General features: G+C 39.9%; 1 protein-coding gene across 1 annotated transcript in view; it reads right to left on the bottom strand.

Moving 5' to 3' along the window:
• The window catches only part of LOC140731026 (neural proliferation differentiation and control protein 1-like), a 199,222-nt gene that overhangs the window by 96,273 nt on the left and 76,436 nt on the right, over positions 1 to 26,513 (bottom strand). The window contains exon 2 of the mRNA XM_073052206.1: positions 4,673 to 4,816. Within this exon, the coding sequence (XP_072908307.1) occupies positions 4,673 to 4,816 (144 nt within the window). The remainder of the gene's footprint in view (positions 1 to 4,672; positions 4,817 to 26,513) is intronic.

The following is a 26,513-nucleotide window of genomic DNA, read 5'->3' as shown; positions in this document are numbered from 1 at the left end:
TCTAAACTCCATCGAATACAGACCCAGAGCCATCAAACATCCTGGAATCATTCTCTCGTGAACCTCGTCTGAACTGTCTCCAATGCCAGCACATCTTCTCTTACACAAAGGGCCCAAAACTGCTTATAATACTCCAAGTACAGTCTGACCACCCCACTACAAAGGCTCAGCATCACACTTTGCTCATATTATAGTCTTTCAAAATGAATGCTAACATTTCATTTGCCTTCCTTACCACAGACTCTACCTGCAAGTTAACCTTTAGGGAATACTGCACAAGAATTCACAAGTCCCTTTGCAACTCTGAATTTTGACTTTTCTTTCCCATTTAGAGAATAGTCTACACCTTTAATCCTTCTACCAAAGTGCATCAGCATACACTTCCCCACACTATATTCTATATGCCACTTCTTTGTTCATCTCCCAATCTGTCCAAATCCTTCTGCAGATTCCCTGTTTCCTCAACCCTACCTGCCCTCCACCTATCTTTCTATCGTCTGCAATCCTGGCTACAAAGCCACCAATTCCATCATCCAAATCATTGACATATAACATGAAAAGAAACGATTCCAATACCAACTCCTACAGAACACCACTTATCACTGGCAACTAACCAGAATAGGCCCTCTTTATTCTGACTCCTTGCCTCCTGCCAATTAACCAATCTTCTATCCATGCTAGTATCTTTCTAGTAATACCAAGAACTCCTATCTTGTTTAGCAGCCTCATCTGTGGCACCTTGTCAAAGGCCTTCTGGAAATCCAAGTAACCAACATCTACCAACTCTCCTTTGTCTATCCTGCCTGTTATTTCCTCAAAGGATTCCAAAAGATTTGTCGGGCAAGATTCCCCCTTAAAAAAAAACTATACAGACTACTTTATCATGGACTTCCAAGTACCTTGAAACCTCATCCTAATAATGGATTCCAACATCTTCCCAACTACTGAAGTCAGGCCAACTGGCCGATAATTTCCTTTTTTTTGACTCCCTCTCTCCCTTCTTAAAGGGTGATGTGACATTTGCAAATTCCAATCCTCTGGAACCATTCCAGAATCTAGTGACTCTTGAAAGATCATTACTAATGCCTCCACAATCTCTTCTGCTACCTCTTTCAGAACCCTGGAGTGTCATCCATCTGGTCCAGGTGATTTATCTACCTTCAGATCTTTCAGTTTCCAAAGTACCTTCTCTTTAGTTAACTACTACACTCACTTCTGACTCCTGACACTCTTGAATTTCTGGCATTATGCTCCTGCCTTCCACAGTGATGACTGATGTAAAATACTTAAGTTCATCTGCTATTTCCTTGTCCCCCATTATTACAGCTCCAGTGTCATTTTCCAGTGGTCCAGTATCTACTTTTGCCCCTCTTTTACTCTTCATATATCTGAAAAAAATTCTATCCTCTTTGATATTTTTGGCTAGGATTCTTCACATGCCTGCATCTAGATGCCCGATCTCTTGAGTTCTATAGAAATTTCTTCTTACAGAAGGTAATGAATTTCTAATTCTCTACCCCAGAGATTTGTAAATGATGTATCAGTAGGGCAATTAAAGAGAAAATAATTCTATGTGCAATCCACCCCTTAAGAGGAAGGATCTGCAGGGTACAGAAGACATTAACCAGAATGCCACCTGGATTAGCTGTTATGAGCTACAAGATGAAGTTGGACAAACTTGGGTTGCTTACTTTGGAGCAGAGGCTAAGGGGAAACTTGATAGAAGTTTATAAAATTATGAAAAACACAGATAGGGTTGGCAGTCAGAATCGTTCTGTCGGGGTTGAAATGTCAAGTACTAGAGGACAGACATTTAAGGTGATGGAGAAAGTTTATGGGAGATATTTGGGGCATTTTGTTTTAGACAGGTGCCAGGAATGGACTCCCAGGGATATTGGTGGAAGCAGATATAGTAGAGGTATTTAAGATAGGTATAGGATGTGCAGATGGCAGAGGTTTAGTTTAATTTGGTATTGCATCTGGTACAGACATTGTGGGCCAAAGGGAGAGTTCCTGTTCTGTACTACTCCATATTAAAGTAGGTAGATTTTTGAAAGATTAAGTGATGGGAATCTGGTACACAGTTGGAGCTGAGGCCTGGAGTTGATAAGCCATGATCCAATTGATAGGTAGGGCAGTTTGAAAGGCCAAGTAATTTAATCCTGCAACTGCATTCTTGAAATTCCAATCTCTCATGAGAAGTGATATCAGGTGGTCACAGGATAATGTTCAAGAATGTTCTTAAAGCCTCCTTGGTGAGTAAATGCTAGGAAATGCACAACAAGTAATAAGAGCATTCCTAACCCCAACATAAATCAGCCTAAATTCCTTCTGCTCAATTTTATCAACAAACCCTGATGATAAAGGTCATGGCACAAATGCCAGATGAGGACATGACTAATATTTCCATATTCTGTATTCTTACTTAGCTTTATTCCCGAATAAAAACATGCTTGACTAGATTTTACATCAACAAAGCAGTTGAGAAATGTTTGGAGCAAGTCTCTTACAGTGAACAAAGCTATAATATTTTCCTAATTGAAGCCTCAATCATCATTCTATAATTCATCACACTTCTGTCTATTGTTGATATAAATAATTGAACAGCTGTAACCAAAACATATATTTTTCACAATTACAGTCAATACAGCATAACGCGTAATTTGTCCCAGTCTGCCAGAGGTTTGTACTACATAAAGCTGGGCATTCAGATTATTAACAATGCAATCAATATGGCCTTAACACCATTAGGAGATATCTTTGGAACAGCTGCTCAGTTTCACCCTGAGGCAGAAGAGCAGTTTAACTCCAAGGGAACCTGTATTTAATTAGGATTAACTCTCAACAATTGCCTGTGATACCTGGACTCGACAAAAATTTCCACCAGACATCTTCTGTAAGTTATCAGTGTGTTGAATTGTATCCCTCCTCAAACCCTTTCCTTACTGGTACTCTTATTTCATTAAATTTAGAAGGAAAAAAATGGAACTGTGACAAACTCATCCATTTGGCAACACAAATAATGGAAGAAGTCAAGTTGTTTTTTATTGTCATTTTGACCATAAACTGCTGGTACAGTACACAGTAAAAACAAACCAACGTTCCTCCAGTACCATGGTGCTACATGAAACAACACAAAACTACACTAGACTATGTAAAAATGACATAAAAAAACTACACTAGCCTACAGACCTACACAGGACTACATAAAGTGCACAAAGCAGTGCAGGGCAGTACAATAATTAATTAATAAATAAATAAATAAATAAATAATAAACAAGACAATAGGCACAGTAGAGGACAGACTTCAATATAATAATAAATGATGTAGATGTCAGTCTAGACTCTGGGATTGAGGAGTCTGATGGCTTGGGGGAAGAAACTGTTGCACAGTCTGGTCGTGAGAGCCCGAATGCTTTGTTACCTTTTGCCATAAGGCAGGAGGGAGAAGAGTTCGTATGAGGGGTGCGTGGGGTCCTTCACAATGCTGTTAGCTTTGTGGGTGCAGCATGTGATGTAAATGACTGTAACGGCGGGGAGAGAGACCGTGATGATCTTCTCAGCTGACCTCACTATCCGCTGCAGAGTCTTGCAATCTGAGACGGTGCAATTCCCCAACCAGGCAGTGATGCAGCTGCTCAGGATGCTCTCAATACATCCTCTGTAGAATGTGATGAGGATGGGGAGGTGGGAGATGGACTTTCCTCAGCCTTCACAGAAAGTAGAGACACTGCTGGGCCTTCTTGGCTATGGCATTGGTGTTGAGCGACCAGGTGAGATCCTCCACCAAGTGAACACCAAGAAATTTGGTGCTTTTACCAATCTCAACGGAGGAACACAACACAACAGATCAGGCAGCATCAATGGAAATGAATAGACAGTCGACATTTCAGGCTGAGACCCTTCTTCAGGACAGGAAAGGAAGGGGGAAGACACCAGAATAAAAAGGTGGGGGTGGGGGAGGGGAAGGAGGCTAGCTGGAAAGTGAAACATTGACTATCTAGTAGATGCTACTAGATAGTTGCTCCAGCATTTTGGTTGTGTTGCTTTGGATTTCAAGCATCTGCAGACTTTCTGGTGTTTATGGTGGCTTTTCTACTTCAACATCTCAGCCCTCAGTCCCAATAGAAGCATGTCATAGTTGTAGCCTTTAAACGAAAACTACCTTTAAAAAAGTACAATTTTTAAATTTAAATAAAATTGTTTTGATGATGCATATTAATTTCAAAGGGAAGTCATACCAAGTCAATTGATTTTTTTTTTACAACAAATAACACATTTCATAATAAGGGCATCGCACGCAAGAGTAGCATTGAGTGACCAGTCCCAGCTCTTCCTGGCTGATGATGCTGCAACTGAGTAGCTTGAGGCCAATGCAAAAGGGCAGAAAAATGTTTTGTAGTTACATTGAAGCCAGGTTAGTAAGGAACCTGTCAACTTTGATCATTTCAAGGAGATAATCAGAATTACACAATTTAAGCAGAATGGATGAAAGAACCACATTTTATCCAATAAAACAAGCCAGATATACTGAAAACAGTTTGAATGTGGAAGGAAAAATAGTAAACAACTTCTCTCAGGCCTTTAAACACAGCTCATCCTCTGCCCAAAATGTAGAAGTAGATATACAGGCTTCCATAAAAGATAGAATTCAAACTTTTGCATTACTAACCTTGCTGTACAGAGTGCTTCTGTACACAATTTCCTTTCTCATCTTCAATAAACTCAGGGAGACACGACCCACAACCCTTCAATCCAGATGTGCAAGATTCTCTTCGTTTTATTGCACAGTCAAGGGCTTTGGAACAGTTTCCAGCTGAAGAATAAAAACACAAAAGTCAGAGCTACAAACCTCAGCTTCTGAACATTTTCAACATGACAGCAGTGGACAAAAAACACTGCATCATTATCATACATCATTATTAACTTACTTCCCACTCTGCACAAACTGATTTCTTCTTGTGCCGTTACAGATCAATAGACAAACTAAATAAGAGCAGTAGGTCATTTAACCCTCATGTCTACTCTGCTATCTAATAAAACCGTGGCTGATCTTTAACCTCAACGTCACTTACCTGAACCAATCATATACGTAACATGTGATGTATAGTAATTAAGCACCGTATGTACTAGGCACACATAGTAACATACATCTTCTAAGTATGACTATCAGTTGTTGGATAATACCGTATCTGCAATACTAGATAAGCAGTATTCCCTCTGATGCTTTAACTTTTATAACCAGTACGTTTTTCTCTAATGTTTCCAGGTACGTTTTCTATGAAGTGTACAAATGAATTCTTTTTAATTAAAACATATTTGCAAAATGTCAGATTTAACAAAATTATTAATCTAAATGTTTGACAGACAGCTTACATTTTGAAAGAGACATATTGAATGGAAAGTGTTACACTGAAAATTCACCATATATTTGCAACATCTTTATTTCCACTGTACACTATTTTTTCAGCAAGTTTTAAAAATCATTAATTAGCTCAATTTATCTACCTATCACCTGGATCCACTTATCATTTCACTTTTTCATACTGGCTATCTCCTCTCTATCTGTCAGTCCAGATGAAGGGTCTCAACCCAAAATGTCAACTCGCTATTTCCATCCACAGATGCTGCCTGACCTGCCAATCTCCTATAAGCAGTGAATGTTACAGTCATACCATTCTGAAGGACACAAACAGGATTCAGTCAATTCTGATGAAATATTCTAGAGATCTTTTAATGCTTTATCAATACAGGCAAATTATGACTCATCTATTGTGGTGGTTCTAATATTTAAATTTTATTTCAGATTCCATCTTTTCTTTTTAACTATAATCACAGAATGAATTTGTCATCCTCTGTTGGGTACAAGTAGTTATAAAGGCCCAAAATTAATTAGTTTTTACAATGCCAGCCTCACATTCAGAGTAAAAGTGCACCTTCCCAGCTAAACAGAATGAATAATCTAATCCATTTTTATTTTACCTGGTCTGCTGTGTTCTATTGTTAAAATGGAACGGAATTCTGTGTTAAAATAGCCAATATAGACCATGCTCTCTTCACACTACTGCCATCTGGAAAGAGGTACAGGAGCCTTAGGTCCCACATCATGAGGTTCAGGAACAGCTATTACCCTCAACCGTCAGGCTCCTGAACCAGAGTAGATAACTTTACTCATCATAACAATGAGCTGAATTCCACATGGTCTCACTTTCAAAGACTCTACAATTCATGTTCTCAATATTATTACATATCTATCTATTATTATTGTTATTTTGTTTTTCTTTTTGTATTTGTATAACTTGTCTTTTGCACATTGGTTGTTTGTTCGTCTTTGTGTGTAGTTTTCTTATGGATTTTATTGTTTCTTTGTACTTACTGTGAATGCCAGCAAAAGAATGAATCTCAGGGAAGTATACAGTGACATATATGTACTGTGATAATAAATTTACTTCAAATTTTGAACTTTTAATTCAAGAGATTAATAATTTCAAATTAAGACTGCATAGATAATTTTCCCAGAGGTTTTGGTTTTTAAATGAGTGTTTATATTTATTATAATGAGCATTATTCCCATAGTATTCTGAAGCAATCAAAATTAGAGTAATTTTTTAAAAATGTAAACATTGATTAATTCAGGCAGCCATTTCCTGCAGAGCGGAAGGGAGGGTCATAACGTACAAAGTCCCACTTCCTTATGGATGCTGCCAGATCCATGATGTTTTTGTATTTTTGATTTTTGGATAAGGTTCCTATTATTTGCAATTATTTATATTGTTGTGGCTATGGAACAAAAAAAATAACTTTGGCAATATCCTGAATTCACAGTGATTCAGAAAACAAATGAATAAACAGAGTTTGTTGTCACACAAGGTAATGGCTATGAAGATTTGTTTTCCACTGGGAATGTGATAAAGCTTCAATTGAAGTATAACAACTGAATAAAAGAAAACATTTACAATAAGGATTTAGAAAACCACATTGAAAAATTTCCTTTAGTCAGATATTCCCTGATGAATCATGTACTTGCACTGCAAAGCCACATCATCTTCATAACCATTCTCTCACAGCCTCTTAACTCTTAAAGCACAACAGATTTGCCTTAGTCAAAATGTATAATCAAATAAATTCCAGAGAAACAATCATCTTGATATTGATCTAAACATTTATTCTTCTTTGAGCATAGGGCCATTGTTTGGACATGCAAGAGTAATATAGGTTGTAAGGCAATTCTTCATTGAAGTTACTAAGAACATTAAAAGCAGAATGTAAACAAGTGAAATGTGTTAGGGTCAACCATGTGCCTGGATCTTGAGATACACATAGGCAGGAATGGGTAAAGTTAGCAGATTTCTTCCATGAAGAACCTGAGTGTGAATCTACATACATTATCTGGCATCATTAAGAAACCAGAATGAATCAATCAGCCACTCCATTAACTTTAATATCATAAATATTAGAAAGCACACAAATCTACAAAATACCATTTGACACATCTTAATAAAACTAACCAAGCATATTGAAAAGTGGTTGGGATTTAATGGATATGCATTATCCCTGTTGTTTAAAAATAAAGATCCTTTTTTATAAAAAAAAACTTAAGCTCCGGTTATTATTTAAAGCAATGAAAAGTTATTTGGTGGGACCTTTCATTACTAACAAACATTTTGCCAATATCAGCATCTTTCTGGATATCCTTTGCTTTGCTAATCAAAGGGAGAGATTTCCTATTTCAATCGTCCACTAATAACTGTTACTAGGCCAGGTATTTCATAGAAGATGACAATTAGTGCCACTACTTGTTTTCAACAATATACTTAAGTCTCAATTTCACAAGTCTTCTCTCTTTTGCACTTTTCTACATATCAAATCTGCCCAAAGAACCTGTCAATGCAGTCATGAATAAGACAATGTTTATTTGAAACCATCCAATTCATTGTTTGCTTAACCTAGTAAGCATTTATTTTTATATTTGGAGACCATAAAGGAATTGTAAACATACAAACAATCCAAATTATCTTCTTTTAGTAGCATTCTGTGGGGAGAAGGAAGTTGCAAAGACATGCTTTCCAAACATGACAAAGAAGAAATGAACATCAGGTTCTCTGTAGGTCAGCCTTTCAAGCCAACAGGACAAAGTTTCTATTTTTTTTTAAATTGTGGGACTAGGCTATTCTTCAAAGAGATTTATAGTAAATAAAGCTTAAAAGAAAATTACAAGGAGTTTTGTAACTTGCTCACTGTGCAAAACAATCTAAACATCTCTTCAATATAAAAATTGTTCAATTTCACTATTCAGTTAAAAGATGAGGGTACCATTCGCACTGCCAACATTTACTATCTATCCTTGATTGCCTTTGGGAAAGTCATCATAAGCTGTCTTCTTAAACTATTCTGGATGGTGTTTCCATTCAGAAACTCTCAGTTTGTGAACTTAAATTCCAGTGGCCAGGAAGGAATGGTAAGATTCAAGTCAGGATGGCTTGCAATTTGGCATGGAATCTGCAGATGTGGTGTCCATATGAACTACTAGCTCTTATCCTTCTTCATGATTTATTTGTTGGAGTAGCTCAAGAAGTAAATTTTATATATGTTACACAGGGCAGCCACAAGGTAGCAGTGAAGGCAGAGGGAATTGAATGTTCAGGTTAACACATTAAGTGGACCATTTGTTGACAGGCAATGTGTTGCTAACAGCAGAATAGCAAGCCTTTGTAGCCACAGTATTTGTGTGCCCGATCCTATTCAATTTCAGGTCAATTTGTGATTCAAAGGATATTGATGACGAAAGACTTTGCAACCGGTAATGATATTGAGTGTCAAGGGTGAGTGATTTTATACTTTTTCTCTAATTACCATTGAAAGACAGACTAGCAACTTCAACATTTCAAATGAAAATGATCAATACGTATTGCCAAGATTAACCAGTCAGTCAAAGCTAGTAGCTTCATCAGGTAAGATTTTTCAAATTTTCGTTTGTGCAACCCAATACTAAATTAGCATAATTCTTTGAAGCTTTATCATTTATATTGAATAATAAATGAGAGCCCTTAAAAAAGCTTGAAACTTCAGTTATGGATTGATGAAAAGTTTTAAACAACAATCTGTCAAATTGCATTCCAATTCCAATATGGCCTTGCATTTCTTTACTCCTGTAATTTTAGCAATTTCCACAATCCTGCAATAATCCTTGTGTTCCTCTAATTCTGGTTTAGGGCCCACTTTTTTCTGAACTATTGATAATTTAACTCAACAGTCATAGGCGTAAAGTCTGGAATTTCCTCTGCAAATGTCTATCTTTCCACCTTTCTTCTTACAGGCAGACCTGATCTGTTTGACCAATCACTTGTTTACATTTTTTTGTTAGATTACAGTATATTCTTTAAAGCAGCCTGGAGGCTTTTATGTCATTGATAGACCAGAGCAGGTTGTTGTATTACCCCTTGTCTACTTTGTGTCCATTATAATCACAAATGCTTTATTTTGCATGAAAATGGATATAATTTGATGTGCTTGTGGTTACAAGTGGGTATCAAAAGTCTCATCTCATTTACTTTGTTGGACAAGTACAGATGCCCACTAGCAATACAAGTCACAAATAGTCTGAAAGATTGTGTGTATTTAATAGAGGCAGCATTGGTACTGGACATATTAATGTCAACTCACAAACATGACCACAGTGCTGAACATCCTGATGAAGATTCTCAGCCCAAAACTCCGACTCTTTATTCATTTCCATAGATACTGCCTCACCTGCTGAGTTCTTCCACCATTTTGTGTGTGTTGCTCTGGATTTCTAGCATCTGCAGAATCTCATGTTTATGAGTGCTGAACATCAATGGTTTTAATCTTCACAGGAAAAATATACAGGCAAAAACACATTGAATTAAAGGCATCAGACACCTTTTGCCATGCAATTTCCATTAATTAAAACATGCTTTCTGTTGCATGTAGGACTCCCTCACAGAAAATCATCAAGATTATCACATACAACGGCAACAGTGCTAATGCACTTTGCATCCAGAAAGCACCACCAAAACAGGATCAGGATATATTCAATATATAGTAGCTACTGCCATGCTGAACATCAAATAGAGAAGGACATCAACCTTGAAAAGGCGTATTCCCTTTGTAAGGCTGACAGCAGCAATATAATTCACGAAGAAAAAAGACTACAGTGAAGAGGGAGATCAAACCAAAATGAACACACAAGTACACTGTAGAGTTTATCCATGCAAGGAGAGCAATCCAGTGTATTGTGTCCAAGATAACCACCTGGACCACAACTGGAATTGTGTAAAAGGTGGTTCAAAACATCTTCAGGAACATAGGAAAACGACACAAGAGATTTCATGACTTCACAATACATACCAAGATGAGCTGAATGCTACTAGAAGTATTGTTCTCTCATACAGATTTTTATCAGGTGACATACATTCCTACAAAGCATTACTCACCTAAACCTACCATCCTCTCCTGCTCCTCCTCATCCTACCCTCACCACACCGCTGCAACACACTCAACAGGTCAAACCTCCAAATACAAAAAATAAAAGTGATTCAATGCTCCTTTTTTCTCCATTTCTATTAAAACAACAAGCCTGGTAGCTGGTCATAAGTATGCTTCATTCATATAGATCAATAAGATAATTTTTAATTACCATATGCTGGTATTTTACTAGAAAGGTCTTTTGGATATAGTCCTATTTTATCGAGCTCAGAATGTTTTCAGCAAGATGGTATTTATCAATAATTACGCAAAGATGTTATGGAAAGAATTTATCTCAGAAGCAGGGATTACTTAATATGTTCTTAAGCAATGCAGATGAAACTGCAATGTAACATTCAAGATAGTATTATGGGCAATCAAATGGAGCCTGGAAAAGATTACTTAATTTTGAAGACACAAAAGTGTTCACGAGAATCCCTGTCTAGACATTACCTCTCTTTATACACAAAACATTTGATGTTATTGCATGGTAACATCCTCCTCATGGCTTTTATTTTATTTATTTATTGAGACACAATGCAAAATAGACCTTTCTGGCCATTCCAGCTGCAGAAGCCAGCAACCCCAATTTAACCCCTGACTAAACATGGGACAATTTACAATGACTAATTAAGCTACTAACCGGTACATCTTTGGGAGGAAACTGAAGCAATGGGAGAAAACCCACACATTCCATGGGGAAGATGAACAGACTGCTTACAGATAACGTTGGAATTCAACTCCAATGCCTCAAGCTGTGATAGTGATGCTTTAACTGCTGTGCTACCATGTTTTATTCATTGCACTTCCTAGCCCACAGGCACCAGATCTCTTCCTCAAGGCTCAGCTGTTGATTTCAGATCAGATTATCAGTAGATTAAGAGACCTTCTGATCAGTTGCTCACACGACACAGTGTTCCTCCAGAGTGACAAACAAAACAGGATCTCACTGCCAACAGTGAGATGGCATTCTCCACAGCATTCTTGTTAATCTGCAGAGACAGCTGAATTGTTAGGAATGCAGGTGGAGTCAAAGGACATAAATAAATGGTATCCTGAGTCACCCAAAGATCTTTTCCTTTGCAAAATATTGTCCACTGAACAGGTCAGGGAATGCAAACACTTGAGGTCATGAGATCTCTTTACAGCAGTATTCTTCTATGGTTCCTGAAAGAGACAGTTCAAACCAGCTGTTCTCCATTAGTTTTTCCAGTTGCGGAAGCTCTCATCACCAATACATTAACCATTAGAAAACTTTGGCCACAATGTCATGCCAACCTTTTAACCTACCTCCAAGATCAATTTAAACATTCATCCCCCCCACCACATAGCCCTCCATTTTACTTTCAATTCATACGCCAAATCTTTTCACAATAATTAATGATCTGTACAAAGAGGGAGCAAATTCACTGTCCATTGATGTAAATCAGTGTTTTTCAAGGCAACTTTTATTGGAACATAATAGCTGCCTGAGTATGCTAGAAGTTTCAGAGCCTGGGCCTCTGTACCTCCCTCTGCAATTGGGTCCTTGACTTCCTAACCAGAAGATCACGATCTGTGTGGATTGGGGATAACAAAACCTCCTTGCTAACGATCAACACTGGTGCACCTCAGGGGTGTGTGCTTAGCCCACTGCTCTACTCTCTACATACACATGACTGTGTGGCTAGGCATAACTCAAATACCATCTATAAATTTGCTGATATACAGCTATTGTTGTATAGTCAGGTGGTGACAAGAGCGCATATAGGAATGAGATATGCCAACTGGTGGAGTGGTGCCGCAGTAACAACCTGGCCCTCAACGTTGATAAGACGAAAGAGCTGATTGTGGTCTTCAGGAAGGGTAAGACAAAAGAACACATACCGATCCTAATAGAGGGATCAGAAGTGGAGAGAATGAGCATCTTCAAGTTCCTGGGTGTCAAGATCTCTGAGGATCTAACCTGGTCCTAAAATACTGATGTAGTTATAAAGAAGGCAAGACAGTGGCTATACTTTATTATGAGTTTGAAGAAATTACTATAGTCGTACCGTGGAGTGCACTCTGACAGGCTGCATCACTGTCTGGTATGGGGGGGGGGGGTACTGCACAGGACCAAAAGAAGCTGCAGAGGCTTGTAAATCTAGTCAGCTCCATCTTGGGTACTAGCCTACAAAGTAACTAGGACATCTTCAGGGAGCGGTGTCGCAGAAAGGTAGCATCCATTATTAAGGGCCTCCAGCATGCAGGGCATGCCCTTTTCTCACTGTTACCATCAGGTAGGAGGTGCAGAAGCCTGAAGGCACACACTCAGCGATTCAGGAACAGCTTCTTCCCCTCTGCCATCCGATTCCTAAATGGATATTGAATCCTTGGACACTACCTCACTTTTTTTAAAAATATGTAGCATTTCTGTTTTTTGCAAGTTTTAAAAAATCTATTCAATATAATTATACTGTAATTGATTTACTTGTTTATTTATTATTATTTTTATTTTATTTATTTATGTATTGCATTGAACTGCTGCTGCTAAGTTAACAAATTTCATGTCACTTGCCAGCAATAATAAACCTGATCCTGATTCTGAATGCACTGCTGTTTTCTTAAGCTCAGGCAAAAAAGCCTGACCTTAAGAAATCAGAAGTGGATTCAACAAATGAATTTTTAGAACAACTGGGTTCACAGCATCTATAAAGATTTTCTCACAGTGACTTAAGAGAACCTATCCAAGTAGGTCACAGGCAGAGTCAGGGCTCTCACCTAACCTCAGTGATTCCGTCTACTCTATTCTCCTTCAGAGATTTGCAACCATTACTGCCGTCACATCATCCAAGCCCACCATCTTTGTCTTTCACCCTGCAAGCTCACACCCTTTCCCCCTCCCACACCACATAAAGAAATACTTTTTATTCAGGGAGGCGATCGAGATTTTGAAGGCAGAGTTTCCTGATTTGAGGAGTGAGCAATCAGCAAGAAGTAGTGCATGAGAAGAGTTACCTTTCAGTCAGTTCATGATTTAAAAAGCAGAGCTTCGATCAAGTTTTCTCTGAGTTGGGCAATCCACAGCAGGTGTGTGAAAAAAGAGCTACTCTCTATCAGGGCAGTGATTGAGATTTTGAACACAGAGTTTTGAGGCAGTTTTCTGAGTTGAGGAGAGACCAATCAGCAAGAGGAATTCATTAGAAAGGGCCAAAAGAATAATTCAAGTGCAAGTACAGCGGCCATTCTTTTGGGGGGTGGCTGTCTTTAGAGTGGCTCTGGCTCATCTGGCTTAGGCGAGATCAGGCTTGGGGGAAGTAGATTGTCTTGTAAGTTACTCTCTCTCTCTATTATTTGTTTATTCCTCATCTATTAGCACACAGTATAGTGAAAATGGCTCCAGGGAAAAGTAATTTGTACTGTGTGTGGTATGTGGGAAGTGTGAGAGATCTCCAGTCTTCCACATAAATACATCGGCGCCAGATGCACTGAGCTGCAGCTCGTCAGAGAACGTATTAAGGATGATCTTCAATTCATATGGGGCAATAATAAGTACATAACTTTAGATACTATTGAGGAGAACAACCTGTCGGGGGGAGACATAGTACCTGGGTCTCTGGCACTGAGTCTGCTGCTGTAGCTCAAAACAGCAGAGAGGTGAAGAGGACTGCAGTGTTGATAGGGGAATCCTTAGTCAGAGGAACAGAGACGAGATTCTGTGGGTGCGATAGAGACACCCAGATTGTACATTGCCTCTCTGGTGTCAGAACCAGGAACGTCTCAGATCGTATCCATGGCATTCTCAAGCGTGACAGTGACTAGCCAGAAGCCTTGGTACATATTGGCACCACTGACTTAGGTTGACAAGGCGAAGAAGTTCTGAAGAGAGACTTTAGGGAGCTAGGTAGAAAGCTGAGAAACAGAACTTTCAGGGTAGTAATATCTGGATTTCTGCCTGTGCCAAGTGCCAGTGAAGGCAAGAATAGGATGATTAAGCAGATGAATGCTTTGCTGAGGAAATGGTGCAGCAGGCAGGGGTTCAGATTTATGGATCATTGGGATCTCTTCTGGGGAAGGTATGACCTCTACAAAAGAGATGGGTTACACCTGAACCCAAGGAGGTCCAATATCCTTGCAGTTAGGTTGGCTAGAGTTGTTCAGGCGGGTTTAGGCTAATTTGGCAGGAGGATGGGAACCGGAGTGATCGTGCTGAAGATAAGGTAGTAAGTTTACAGAGGCAATGTATAGTGGAACTCCTAGCAAGGAGAGACTGATGATAGGAAAAAATTGCAATCAACAGAATGAGCTGCAATGTAAAAGGTGGACAAAATCTAAAAAGGTGAATACAGGACTTAAGGTGTTATACTTGAATGTGCACAGTATATGGATTAAGGTTGATGAATTTAATAGCACAGTTACAGATTGGCAAGTATATTGTAGGCATCTCTGAATCATGGATAAAAGATTATAGCTGGGAGCTTAATGTTCAAGGATACACATTGCATCTAAAGGATAGACAGAAAGGCAAACTGTTGGTGAACAAAGAAATTAAATCATTACAACAAAGTGACAGAGTTGGAAGGTGTTGATCATTGTGGATAGAGCTAAGGAACTGCAAGGGTAAAAAGACCCTGATGAGAGTTATATACAGACCTCCAAACAGTAATAAGAGTGTGATCCACAACTAACAATGGAAGATGGAAAATGCATGCTAAAAGGGCAATATTACAATAGCCATGAGGGATTTCAATATGCAGGTAGTTTGGGAAAATCAGTTTGGTGCAGGATTCCAAGTGGGGGAGTTTCTAGAATGCCGACAAGATGGCTTTTTAGAGCAGCTCATGGTTGAGCCCACTAGGGAATCAGCTATTCTGGATTAGATGTTGTGGAATGAACCAAAATTGATTAGAGAGCTTAAGGTAAAAGATCCTTAGGGGAAAGCGAACACAATATGATCAAATTCACCCTGAAATTTGAGAAGGAGAAGCTGAAGTTAGATGTATCAGCATTACAGTGGAGTAAAGGAAATTACGGAGGCATGAAAGAGAAGTGGCCAGAACTGATTGGAAAAGAACATTGGCAGGGACAATAGCACAGCACCAATGGCTGGAATTTCTGGAAGCAATCTGCAAGGCACAGGATATATATATCCCAAAGAGGAAGAAGTATTCTAAAGATGACACAACCACGGCTAACAAGGGAGGTCAAAGCCAACATAAAAGCCAAAGAGAGGGCAGGTAATAGAGCAAAAATTAGTGGGAAGTTAGGGGATAGGGAAGCTTTTAAATACCAACAGTAGTCAACTAAAAAGTCATTAAGGTAAAGATGGAATACAAGAATAAGTGAGCTGATAATATTAAAGAAGATACCAAAGGTTTCTTCAGATATATAAAGTGTAAAAGACAGGCAAGGGTGAATACCGGACTGCTGGAAAACGATGCTGGAGAGGTAGTAACACACACAAAATGCTGGTGGAACGCAGCAGGCCAGGCAGCATCTATAGGGAGAAGCGCTGTCGACATTTCGGGCCGAGACCCTTCGTCAGGACTAACTGAAAGGAAAGATAGTAAGAGATTTGAAAGTAGGAGGGGGAGGGGAAAATGCAAAATGATAGGAGAAGACCGGAGGGGGTGGGGTGAAGCTGAGAGCCAGACAGGTGATTGGCAAAAGGGATACTGAGCTAGAGAAGGGAAAGGATTGTGGGACGGGAGGCCTAAGGAGAAAGAAAGGGGGAGGGGAGCACCAAAGGGAGATGGAGAACAGGCAGAGTGATGGGCAGAGAGAGAGAGAAAAAAAATATATCAGGGATGGGGTAAGAAGGGGAGGGGCATTAATGTAAGTTAGAGAAGTCAATATTCATGCCATCAGGTTGGAGGCTACCCAGCCGGTATACAAGGTGTTGTTCCTCCAATCTGAGTTTGGCTTCATCTTGGCAGTAGAGGAGACCACGGATAGACATATTAGAATGGGAATGGGATGTGGAATTAAAATGTGTGGCCACTGGGAGATCCTGCTTTCTCTGGCGGACAGAGCGTAGGTGTTCAGCGAAACGGTCTCCCAGTCTGCGTCGGGTCTCACTAATATATAAAAGGCCACACCGGGAGCACCGGACACGGTATACCACACCAGCCAACTCACAGGTGAAATGTCGCCTCACCTGGAAGGACTGTCTGGGGCTCTAAATGGTGGTGAGGGACGAAGCGTAAGGGCAGGTGTAGCACTTCTTCCGCTTGCAAGGATAAGTGCCAGGAGGGAGATCGGTGGGAAGTGATGGGGGGGGGGGGGGGGGGGATGAATGGACAAGGGAGTCGCGTAGGGAGTGATCCCTGCGGAAAGCAGAAAGGTGGGGGGAGGGAAAGATGTGCTTGGTAGTGGGATCCCGTTGGAAGTGACGGAAGTCACGGAGAATTATACATTGGATCTGGAGGCTGGTGTGGTGGTAGGTGAGGACAAGGGGAACCATATCCCGAGTGGGGTGGTGGGCGGATGGGGTGAGGACAGATGTGCGGGAAATGGGAGAGATGCGTTTGAGAGCAGAGTTGATGGTGAATCATCTACCACCCCACCAGCCTCCGGTCTTCTCCCATCATTTTGCATTTTCCCCTCCCACTCCTATTTTCAAATCTCTTACTATCTTTCCTTTCAGTTAGTCCTGACGAAGGGTCTCGGCCCGAAACGTCGACAGTGCTTCTCCCTATAGATGCTGCCTGGCGTGCTGCGTTCCACCAGCATTTTGTGTGTGGTACTTGAATTTCCAGCATCTGCAGATTTCCTCGTGTTTGCCTGGAGAGGTAGTAATTGGGAACAAGGGAACAGCAGAGGAACTGAATCAAGACTTCACCGTGAAAGACACTAGTGGTATGGTGGAAGTTCCGGGCGTCAGGGGTAATCAAGTGTGTGAAGTTACCGTTACTAGTGAGAACGCTCCTAGGAAACTGAAAGGTCTATAGGTAGATAAGTCACCTGGACCAGATGGTATACACCCCAGGGTTCTGAAAGAGGAGGCATTAGTAATGATCTTTCAAGAATCAATTAATTCTAGCATAGTTCTGGAGGACTGGAATACTGCAAATATCACTGTACTCTTCAAGGGAGAGAGGCAGAAGAAAGGAAATTTGGGGCCATTTAGTCTGACCTCAGTGGTTGGGAAGATGTTGGAGTCAATTGTTAAGAATGTGGTTTCAGTGTACTTGGAAATAAATGATAAAATAGGCCACAGTCAGCATGGTTTCCTTAAGGGAAAATCTTGCCTGACAAATCTGTTAGAATTCTTTGAAGAAATAACACACAGGATAGAGAAAGGAGTATCGCTTGATGTTGTGTGCTTGGATTTTCAGAAGGCCTTGGACAAGGTGCCATACATGAGGTTGCTTAACAAGCTACGAGCCTATGGTATTACAGGAAAGATTCTAGCATGGATACAGCAGTGGCTGAATGGAAGGAGGCAAAGAATGGGAATAAAGGGGGCCTTTCCTGGTTGGCTGCTGGGGACTAGTGGTATTCCACAGGGGTCTATGTTGGGACCGATTCTTTTTACGTTATATGTTAATGATTTGTGCTATGGAATTTATGGCTTTGTTGATAAGTTTGCAGATGATAACAAAGGTAGGTGGATGGGCAGGTAGTTTTGAGGAATAGGGAGGCTACAGAAGGACTTCAACAGATTAGGAGAATAGGCAAAGAAGTGGCACATAGAATACAATGTTGGGAAGTATGTGGTCATGCACTTTGGTCGAAGAAAGGAAATGGCGGATTATTTTCTAAATAGAAAATCAAAAATCTGAGGCGCAAAGGGACTTGGGAATCCACGTACAGGATTCTCTAAAGGTTAATTTGCAGGTTGAGTCTGTGGTGAGAAAGGCAAATGAGATGTTAGCATTCATTTCAAGAGGATTAGAATATAAAAGCAAGGATATAATGTTGAGACTTTAAGAAGTATTGATGAGGCCTCACTTGGAATATTGTGTATTTTTGGGCCCCTTATCTTAGAAGCAATTTGCTGAAACTGGAGAAGGTTCAAAGGAAGTTCACAAAAATTATTCCAGGATTTAATGGCTTGTCATATGAAAAGTGTTTGATGGCTCTGGGCCTGCATTCACTGGAATTCATAAGAATGAGGGGTGACCATTCAATAGGTGAAGCCTCGATAGAGTGGATATGGAGAGGAAGTTTCCTATGGTGGGAGAGTTTAAGACCACAGTCTCAGACCAGAGGGGCATCCTTTTAGAATGGAGATGAGAAGGAATTTCTTTAGCCAAAGGGTGGCAAATATGTGGAATTCTTTCCCAAAGGCAGTTGTGGAGGCCCAGTCTTTATGTATATTTAAGGCAGAGGATAATAGATTCTTCATTGGTCAGGGCATGAAGGGATACAGGAAGAAGGCTGGAGATTGGGGCTGAAAGGAAAATTGGATCAGCCAAGATGATATTGCGCAGCAGACTCAAATGAGCCAAATAGCCTATTCTGCTCCTATATCTCATGGTCTATCATCTTTCCTCCATTTCCTTTTATTCTCTTCTTCACTTTTTTCCAGTTTTTGACAGAAGACCGTCAACACAAAACGGTTTCTCTCCTCAGATTCTTCAAGACTGCTGGGTATTTCCAGCATTTTCTGTCATGTTTCTAACAACTTCAATATTTAATTTTTGATTTTTCCACCAGGGTATTTAAAATGGGCATTTAAAACCTCTTATGAACATAAGAAATACGACGTAAAATTCATTCAAGTTATACTGTTAAGCATCAAGATATTAAAAACAAACCTGATCTCACAGCAACTAAATAACCAGTGTTTAGATAAACATCTAAAAAAACTCAATTGTTGTGAATATTCAATTTGACAATATACCAAAATTGCCCTGACAAGCAGACAGTTTCACCAACAGAATAAATTGCAAATCTCTCTGAATAAGCTATGGTGCAGTCAGAAAGAAATATATTTATTATATTGTGCATGGAAAATCTAAATTTTACAAATAATTAGCCTCAACTGACCTCAAGATCTATTCTTAACAAACTATGCAAGCACTGACATTATAAAAGTTAGATTAGGTGAACCAACTAAATTGAACAAAAGACCATTTATGCCCAAGACCATCTGTGACCAACCACAGAAACCATTACCTTAAAAATTGCTGCAATATTTTTGAATATTTATGGTCAAATTTGGAAAATTAAAGCAGATAGAACACATATTAGGACCCATTATTTCCCATACACATCATGCGCGCAAGTATTTAGCCCTAATTAGTAAGATAACATTTATGCCCCATGATTTATTTATTATCATTAACTGATTCACAATCTGTGCAGTTACTAACTGATCAGTGTGACCATCTCCTGGGCAGCTGCTGATCAATGCTGAAAACAGAACTACTTAACATACTGATTAAAGCTTTTCCTTAGGGATGAGACGTAGTAGCACAGGAAGCAAAGATTAGTTTGTTTGTCAGCAAAATGTACCCCTTATTATAAAATCATGGCAATAATAGGAAATCTGTAAAATTGTTCAGGTTGCTAAAATAAAACTAATTATGATTTTTTTTGATGTTTCAGGCAATTACACTTGGCTGCAGCAGGAAATCTTACTTCACTCGCAAAGACATTAAGCTTTGATTAATCAATGCTGGCAAAAGCAGAGAACCTGTCTCCATAACAACAGCCCACAGGCTGAAATGATGTGTCACTAATGGATCAAATTCTGTTTGACAGCTGGGGTATTAAAAATTCTTTTAAGCTTTTAGAATGGTTCTGGAGGACTAGAAAATCACAGATGTCACTCTACTCTTTAAGGGAGGGAGACAATTGACAGGAAATTTTAGATCATAGAACATACAACAGTACAACACAGTTTAAGCCCTTTGGCCCATGACTTTGTACAAACCCTTTAACCTACTCCCTCTGACATATCCCTCCTTTTATCTTCCATCCTTGTGCCTATCTAAGAGTCCCTTAAATGTTCCTAATGTATCTGCCTCTAACACCACCTTACCTTTTCCTGTGTTTAAAAAAAACTACCTTAACAATTCCCTACACTTTCCCCCAATCACCTTAAAGTTATCCCCCCTCTTATTAGCCTTTGGATCCCTGGAAAAAAAGACTCTGGCTGTCTACTGTATCTGGGCTTATCATCTTATACACCTCTGTCAAGTCACCGCTCATCCTCCTTTGCTCCAAAGATAAAAGCCCAAACTTACTCAACCTTTTCATATTAAGGCATGCTCTCTAATCCAAGCAGTATCCTGGTAAATCTGCTCTGCACACCTGTAGGCTGACTTCAGTGGCTGACAAGATGTTAAGGTCCATTATTAAGGATGAGGTTTCGGGATATTTAGAAGCACACGATAAAATAGGTGAAAGTTTTCTTAAGGGGAAATCTTGCTTGACAAATCTGCTGGAATTATTAGAGGAAATAATGTAGAGTCAAAGGAGAGTCAGTGGATGCTGCATATTTGATGTTCAGAAGACCTTTTGACAACATACTGCACATAAAGCCGATAAACAAGATGAGCCAAAGGTACTGCAGGAAAGGTATTAGCATGGACAGAAGATTGGCCGACTGATATAAGGCAAAGAATGGAAATAAAGGGGCTGTTGGGGAAGCAGGGAGTCTGCAGAAGGTCTTAGAAAGATTAGGAGAATGGACACATTTGTGGCAGATGGAATACAGCTGGGGAAGTATACAGTCATGTACTTTGGATAAGGAATAAAGGCATAGATTTTTTTTAAAAGCGGAGCAAATTCAGAAATTGGAGGTGTAAAGAGACAAGAACCCTAGTTCAGAATATCCTAAAGGTTAACTTGCAGGTTGAGTCAGTAGTAAGGAAAGCAAATGTAATGTTAGCATTCATTTCAAGAAGACTAAAATGTAAAAAGGAAGGATGTAATGCTGTGGCTTTGCAAGGCATTGGTCTGACCATAGTTAGAGTATTCAGAGCAGTTTTGGACCCCATATCAAAGGAAGGATGCACAGGCATTAGAGGGGTCTAGAGGTTTACAAGAATGATCATGGGAATGAGATGGTTGATACATGTGGAGTGTTTGATGGCTCTGAGCCTATACTCACTGGAGTTTAGAAGAATAAGAGGGTGGAGACATCATATTGAAACACCAAACAAAAAGGCCTAGATAGAGTAGATGAAGAGAGGATATTCTCAATATTGAGAGTGTCTAGGACCAAAGCATGCAGGCTTAGAATAAAAAGACATATCTCTAGAAAAGACATGAGAAGGAATTTCTTTAACTGGAAGAAACTGTAGTGAAGGAGTAAGGCCTGAAGTTATAATGGCGTGGTAATCCCCAAAGTAATCAAGGATGCTCCCAGGAGTGACCAATGATGGTTGTTCCCAGAAGCATGTGGCCCAAGTTCCTGGCTATACAGGGAATGACAACATTTGAAGAATAGATGATATGGAATTTGCATAAGGCATGCAAGCGTACCCAACTTTGTAAATTGTCTCGTCAAGTATCTAGAGTGGCCAGAGATGATCTAGAAATAATCATTACTGTCTTTCGTTCTCCACAACTGCAGTTCTAATCACAGAGCTAAGCTATTGAATTTCAAGCTAAATTTAAAATGCAATACAATTAATTACATTAACATTACATGGCAAATTATTATTTAAGACTATATTAATTGGAATATGTATTAACTACGAAAAGAACTGAATGTGAGGAAGATGGACACTATCACGGCACGTGGATAGAACAGCAGACAACTTTCGCCAGTACTTTACTACTGGTTGATGGAAGCAGGATGTCTACCATCATCGAACCCTGATTCAGCTTCAGACATACACTCAGATCTTGATCACCAAGCCCTGACCACATTCTAAGACTCCAATGTGAAGACTCAACCTTCAACAATGGGTTTCTCTCAAAACCCAGAACCTCTCACAAGCCAGTATACTATTTTTCTCTCAGCACTCTTCAATAGGAGCCTGTGAAGTGCATAAGTGCCATTCAAGAATACTCACCATCTTAGACCTATACCACAAATAAATTTTTGGGCCATGGTTAGACAACCAATATGATCACCAGCATTCTATGATTAACACACCACCATGGGCACAATTACTTGTCTATAATTTCTATATGAAAAGACTGGAGTGTCTAGTTTGCACATTGCAGTAAGGCAACTAAATTTTTGCAGTTTACTCATTAATAAAGGCAAACAGTACTCTACAAATGTGCACTTGAGTATCTTAGAGGTGGCAGCACACCACTGAAGCATATCCAGACATTTCAGAAATAAACTAACACTGTTCAAAGTTGTTAGCATCACTGTCATACACCAATCTGAAGACGCAAACTTTCTGACAACTTAGGAAAATTGCCAGGTCTCTGGAGATTTCAGTATAAAGCTGGGCTCACTTCAGGCAGAAAATCTTGCCTCTCCTGCACACACCTACCTTATGCAGCTGTGCACACATTTAACGTAAGCATCTTTCCAGTTATCACTTGCTTTTGTTTCAATAAATCTAAAGAACAAAGAACAATACAGCACAGTACAGGCCATTCACTCCACAATGTTATGCCAACCCTTAAACCGTGCCTCCCATATAACCCTCCACCTTAAATTCCTCCATATACCTGTCTAGTAGTCTCTTCAATTTCACTAGTGTATCTGCCTCCACTACTGACTCAGGCAGTGCACTCCACGCACCAACCACTCTCTGAGTAAAAAACCTTCCTCTAATATCCCCCTTGAACTTTCCTCCTCTTACCTCAAAGCCATGTCCTCTTGCATTGAACAGTGGTGCCCTGGGGAAGAGGCGCTGCACAAGAGATTAGCTGAGTAGGGGAGAAAGAAGAATGGAAGTATGGGATGACATCAGAATGGGGAAAGCAGAACAGTCCCAAACAGATAGGACAGTGGCGATCAAGTGTTATACATTCTGTTTCCCTCCCTTAATTGAAGTGTTCAATGTAGAATCCTCACACCATATTAATGCATTCACAATGCACAGGCACCTCATATCACATACAACTCCATGACAGTGATGGTAAGTGAGATAGAACTACACTATGAATAGAGCATCAGAATGTACTGCACCTCTGCTTGCTGCTTTAGTTGTACTCATATGCATATGAATGGTATACATTATTAAAATTGTTGCTTGTCATCTATATCAATGCTCTTGATGACAATGTGGTTAACTAGATCAGAAAACTTGAGGATGACACAAAGACTGGGGGTGTAGTGTAAAGTAAGGAAGATTATCGTGGCTTGCAGTGGGATCTGGATTAGCTGGAAAAATGGGCTGAAAAATGGCAAATAGAATTTAATGCACACTAGTGCGAGGTATTGCACTTCGATAGAACCAACCAAGGTAGGTCTTACACAGTGAATGGTAGGGCACTGAGGAGTGCGGTAGAACAAAGGGATCTGGGAATACAAGTCCGTAATTTGTTGTAAGTGGTGTCACCCCACAATAGTTGATAGGGTCATAAAGAAAGCCTTTAGCACACTGGTCTTCATAAATCAAATTACTGAGTACAGGAGATGGGATGTTATGTTGAAGTTACACAAGACATTGATAGGGCCTAATTTGGAGTCTTTTGAGCCCAGAGGAAAGATGTAAATTAGATTGAAAGAGTACAGAGAAAATTTACAAGGATGTTGCCGGGACTAGAGGGCCTGAGTTATAAGGAAAGACTGAATAGATTAGGACTTTATTCCTTGGAACATAGGCGATTGAGAGGAGATTTGTTAGAGGTATACAAAATTATGAAGGGCATAGATAGGGTAAATGCAAGCTGTTTGTTTTCCACTGAGGTAGGGTGGGGCTACAACTAGAAGTCATGGGTTAAGGGTGAAAGGTGAAATGTTTAAGGGGAACATGGGGAAACTTCTTCATTCAAAAGGTTGTAAAAGAGTGGAACGAGCAGCCAGCGCAAGTGGTGCACGTGAGCTCAATTTCAACAATTAAGAGACGATTGGATAGGTATATGGACGGTAGGGACATGAAAGGTTATGGTCGATGGGAATAGGAGTTTAAGAGATTCTGCAAGAGTTAGATGAACCAAAGGGCCTGTATCTGTGCTGTACTTTTCTATGACTCTATATTTAGGATACCATGAACTTCTGACTTGTTACATATATCAGCTTTGGCTTTTTATCCATGCTGCATTCGGATATATTCATTCACACACCTCATCTCCCACCATGGCATCCACACATTTGGTTAATGAATAAGATCGCACCTGTCCACAGGCAAAGACCCAGGGTGTACTATTTTGAGGGAAGAGTTGATTTCTGGGATGCTTCTCCCAGGTATTTCTTTTCCCCTGATAAGCCGGTATGTATGCAAAACATCCAAGGATCTTAGGAAGAATATTCAAATTAATAATCGAATTACACCTTCCCATATAACATTAAACTGGTGTACGTCAAAATCATGTTCTTAAAAAGAACATAACCTATTCCAAGCAACACACACAAAATGCTGGAGGAACTCAGAAGGCCAGGGAGCATCTATGGAAAAGAGTAAACAGTCAACGTTTCAGGCCGAGATCCTTCATCAGGTCAAGAATTCCAGTCTCTTTACCAAAGTTATCCCTCAACACTGTCCTGTTGTGTTTTCATATGCCCTGTTGCTGCCTAGAAGAGCTCCACTTGCTAAAAGTGACTTTGCAATTTTATAATTTCCTGTCAGAATCACCTTACATTCACCTAGATACAGCTGGCACCTAGCATAACTTTACGTACATAGTCTTTGTGTATAAGCTAATGTTATGTATATATGGTCACACTCAACAGTTACTTATATACAGTCGGCCCTCCTTATCCGCGGGTTCCGCATGCGTGGATTCAACCAACCACAGATCAGGAAAACCCGGAAGTTCTCTCTCCGGCACTCATTGTTTGAACATGTACAGACTTTTTTTCTTGTCATTATTCCATAAACAATACAGTATAACAACTATTTACATAGCATTTACATTGTATTAGGTATTATAAGTAATCTAGAGAAGATTTAAAGTATACGGGAGGATGTGCATAGGTTACCGCGGATTGGGAATCGAAAAAAAACAGAAGTTCTCTACGTCGGAACAGGTAGATCCGGTATTACTTAGCGTCAGTTAGTCAAACGTTTGTCTTAGTATATATTTTACCTTTCTATGCATATAAAACACTTAAGAAATGTATGTATTTCAATAATTAAACCATTGTGTTGCTTAGTAACAATTGTAGCTTTCATTGGGGCAGGGCCTTCACATGCTCTATTATGCTCACTTTATCCTTTAAAATTGTTCCGATTGTTGACCGACTGTAGCCTAATGCTTTTCCAATGACCGATGGCGTTTTACCTCTTTCTAATCGCTTTATTATTTCCACTTTATTTTCAATCGCGATCGTTTTCCAGAACAGAAACACTGCGGGCAGCAGGTCCTGAGCTCTGCCAGGTCCTAAAGTCCATCGCACTGAGACAGGTTAAATAAGGCAAACACGAGGAAATCTGCAGATGCTGGAAATTCAAGCGACACACAGAAAATGCTGGTGGAACGCAGCAGGCCAGACAGCATCTATAGGGAGAAGCACTGTCGACGTTTCGGGCTGAGACCCTTCATCAGGACTAACCAAAAGGAAAGATAGTAAGAGATTTGAAAGTAGGAGGGTGAGGGGAAAATGTGAAATGATAGGAGAAGACCAGAGGGGCGGGGATGAAGCTGACAGCCAGACAGGTGATTGGCAAAAGGGATACTGAGCTAGAGAAGGGAAAGGATCATGCGACGGGAGACTTAGGGAGAAAGAAAGTGGGAGGGAGCACCAGAGGGAGATGGAGAACAGGCAGAGTGATGGGCAGAGAGAAAAAAAAAGGAGGGGGACAAAAATCTAAATATATCAGGGATGGGGTAAGAAGGTAAGGAGGGGCATTAACGGAAGTTAGAGAAGTCAATGTTCATGCCATCAGGTTGGAGGCTACCCAGCCGGTATATAAGGTGTTGTTCCTCCAACCTGAGTGTGGTTTCATCTTGGCAGTAGAGGAGACCACGGATAGACATATCAGAATGGGAATGGGACATGGAATTAAAATGTGTGGCCACTGGGAGATCTGAATAAG

This window comes from Hemitrygon akajei, chromosome 7, assembly GCF_048418815.1.
Source record: "Hemitrygon akajei chromosome 7, sHemAka1.3, whole genome shotgun sequence".
In the NCBI taxonomy this organism is placed as follows: Eukaryota; Metazoa; Chordata; class Chondrichthyes; order Myliobatiformes; family Dasyatidae; genus Hemitrygon; species Hemitrygon akajei.
Note: the sequence above shows the minus strand (reverse complement) of the source record. Positions and strands in the feature narration are given on the sequence as shown.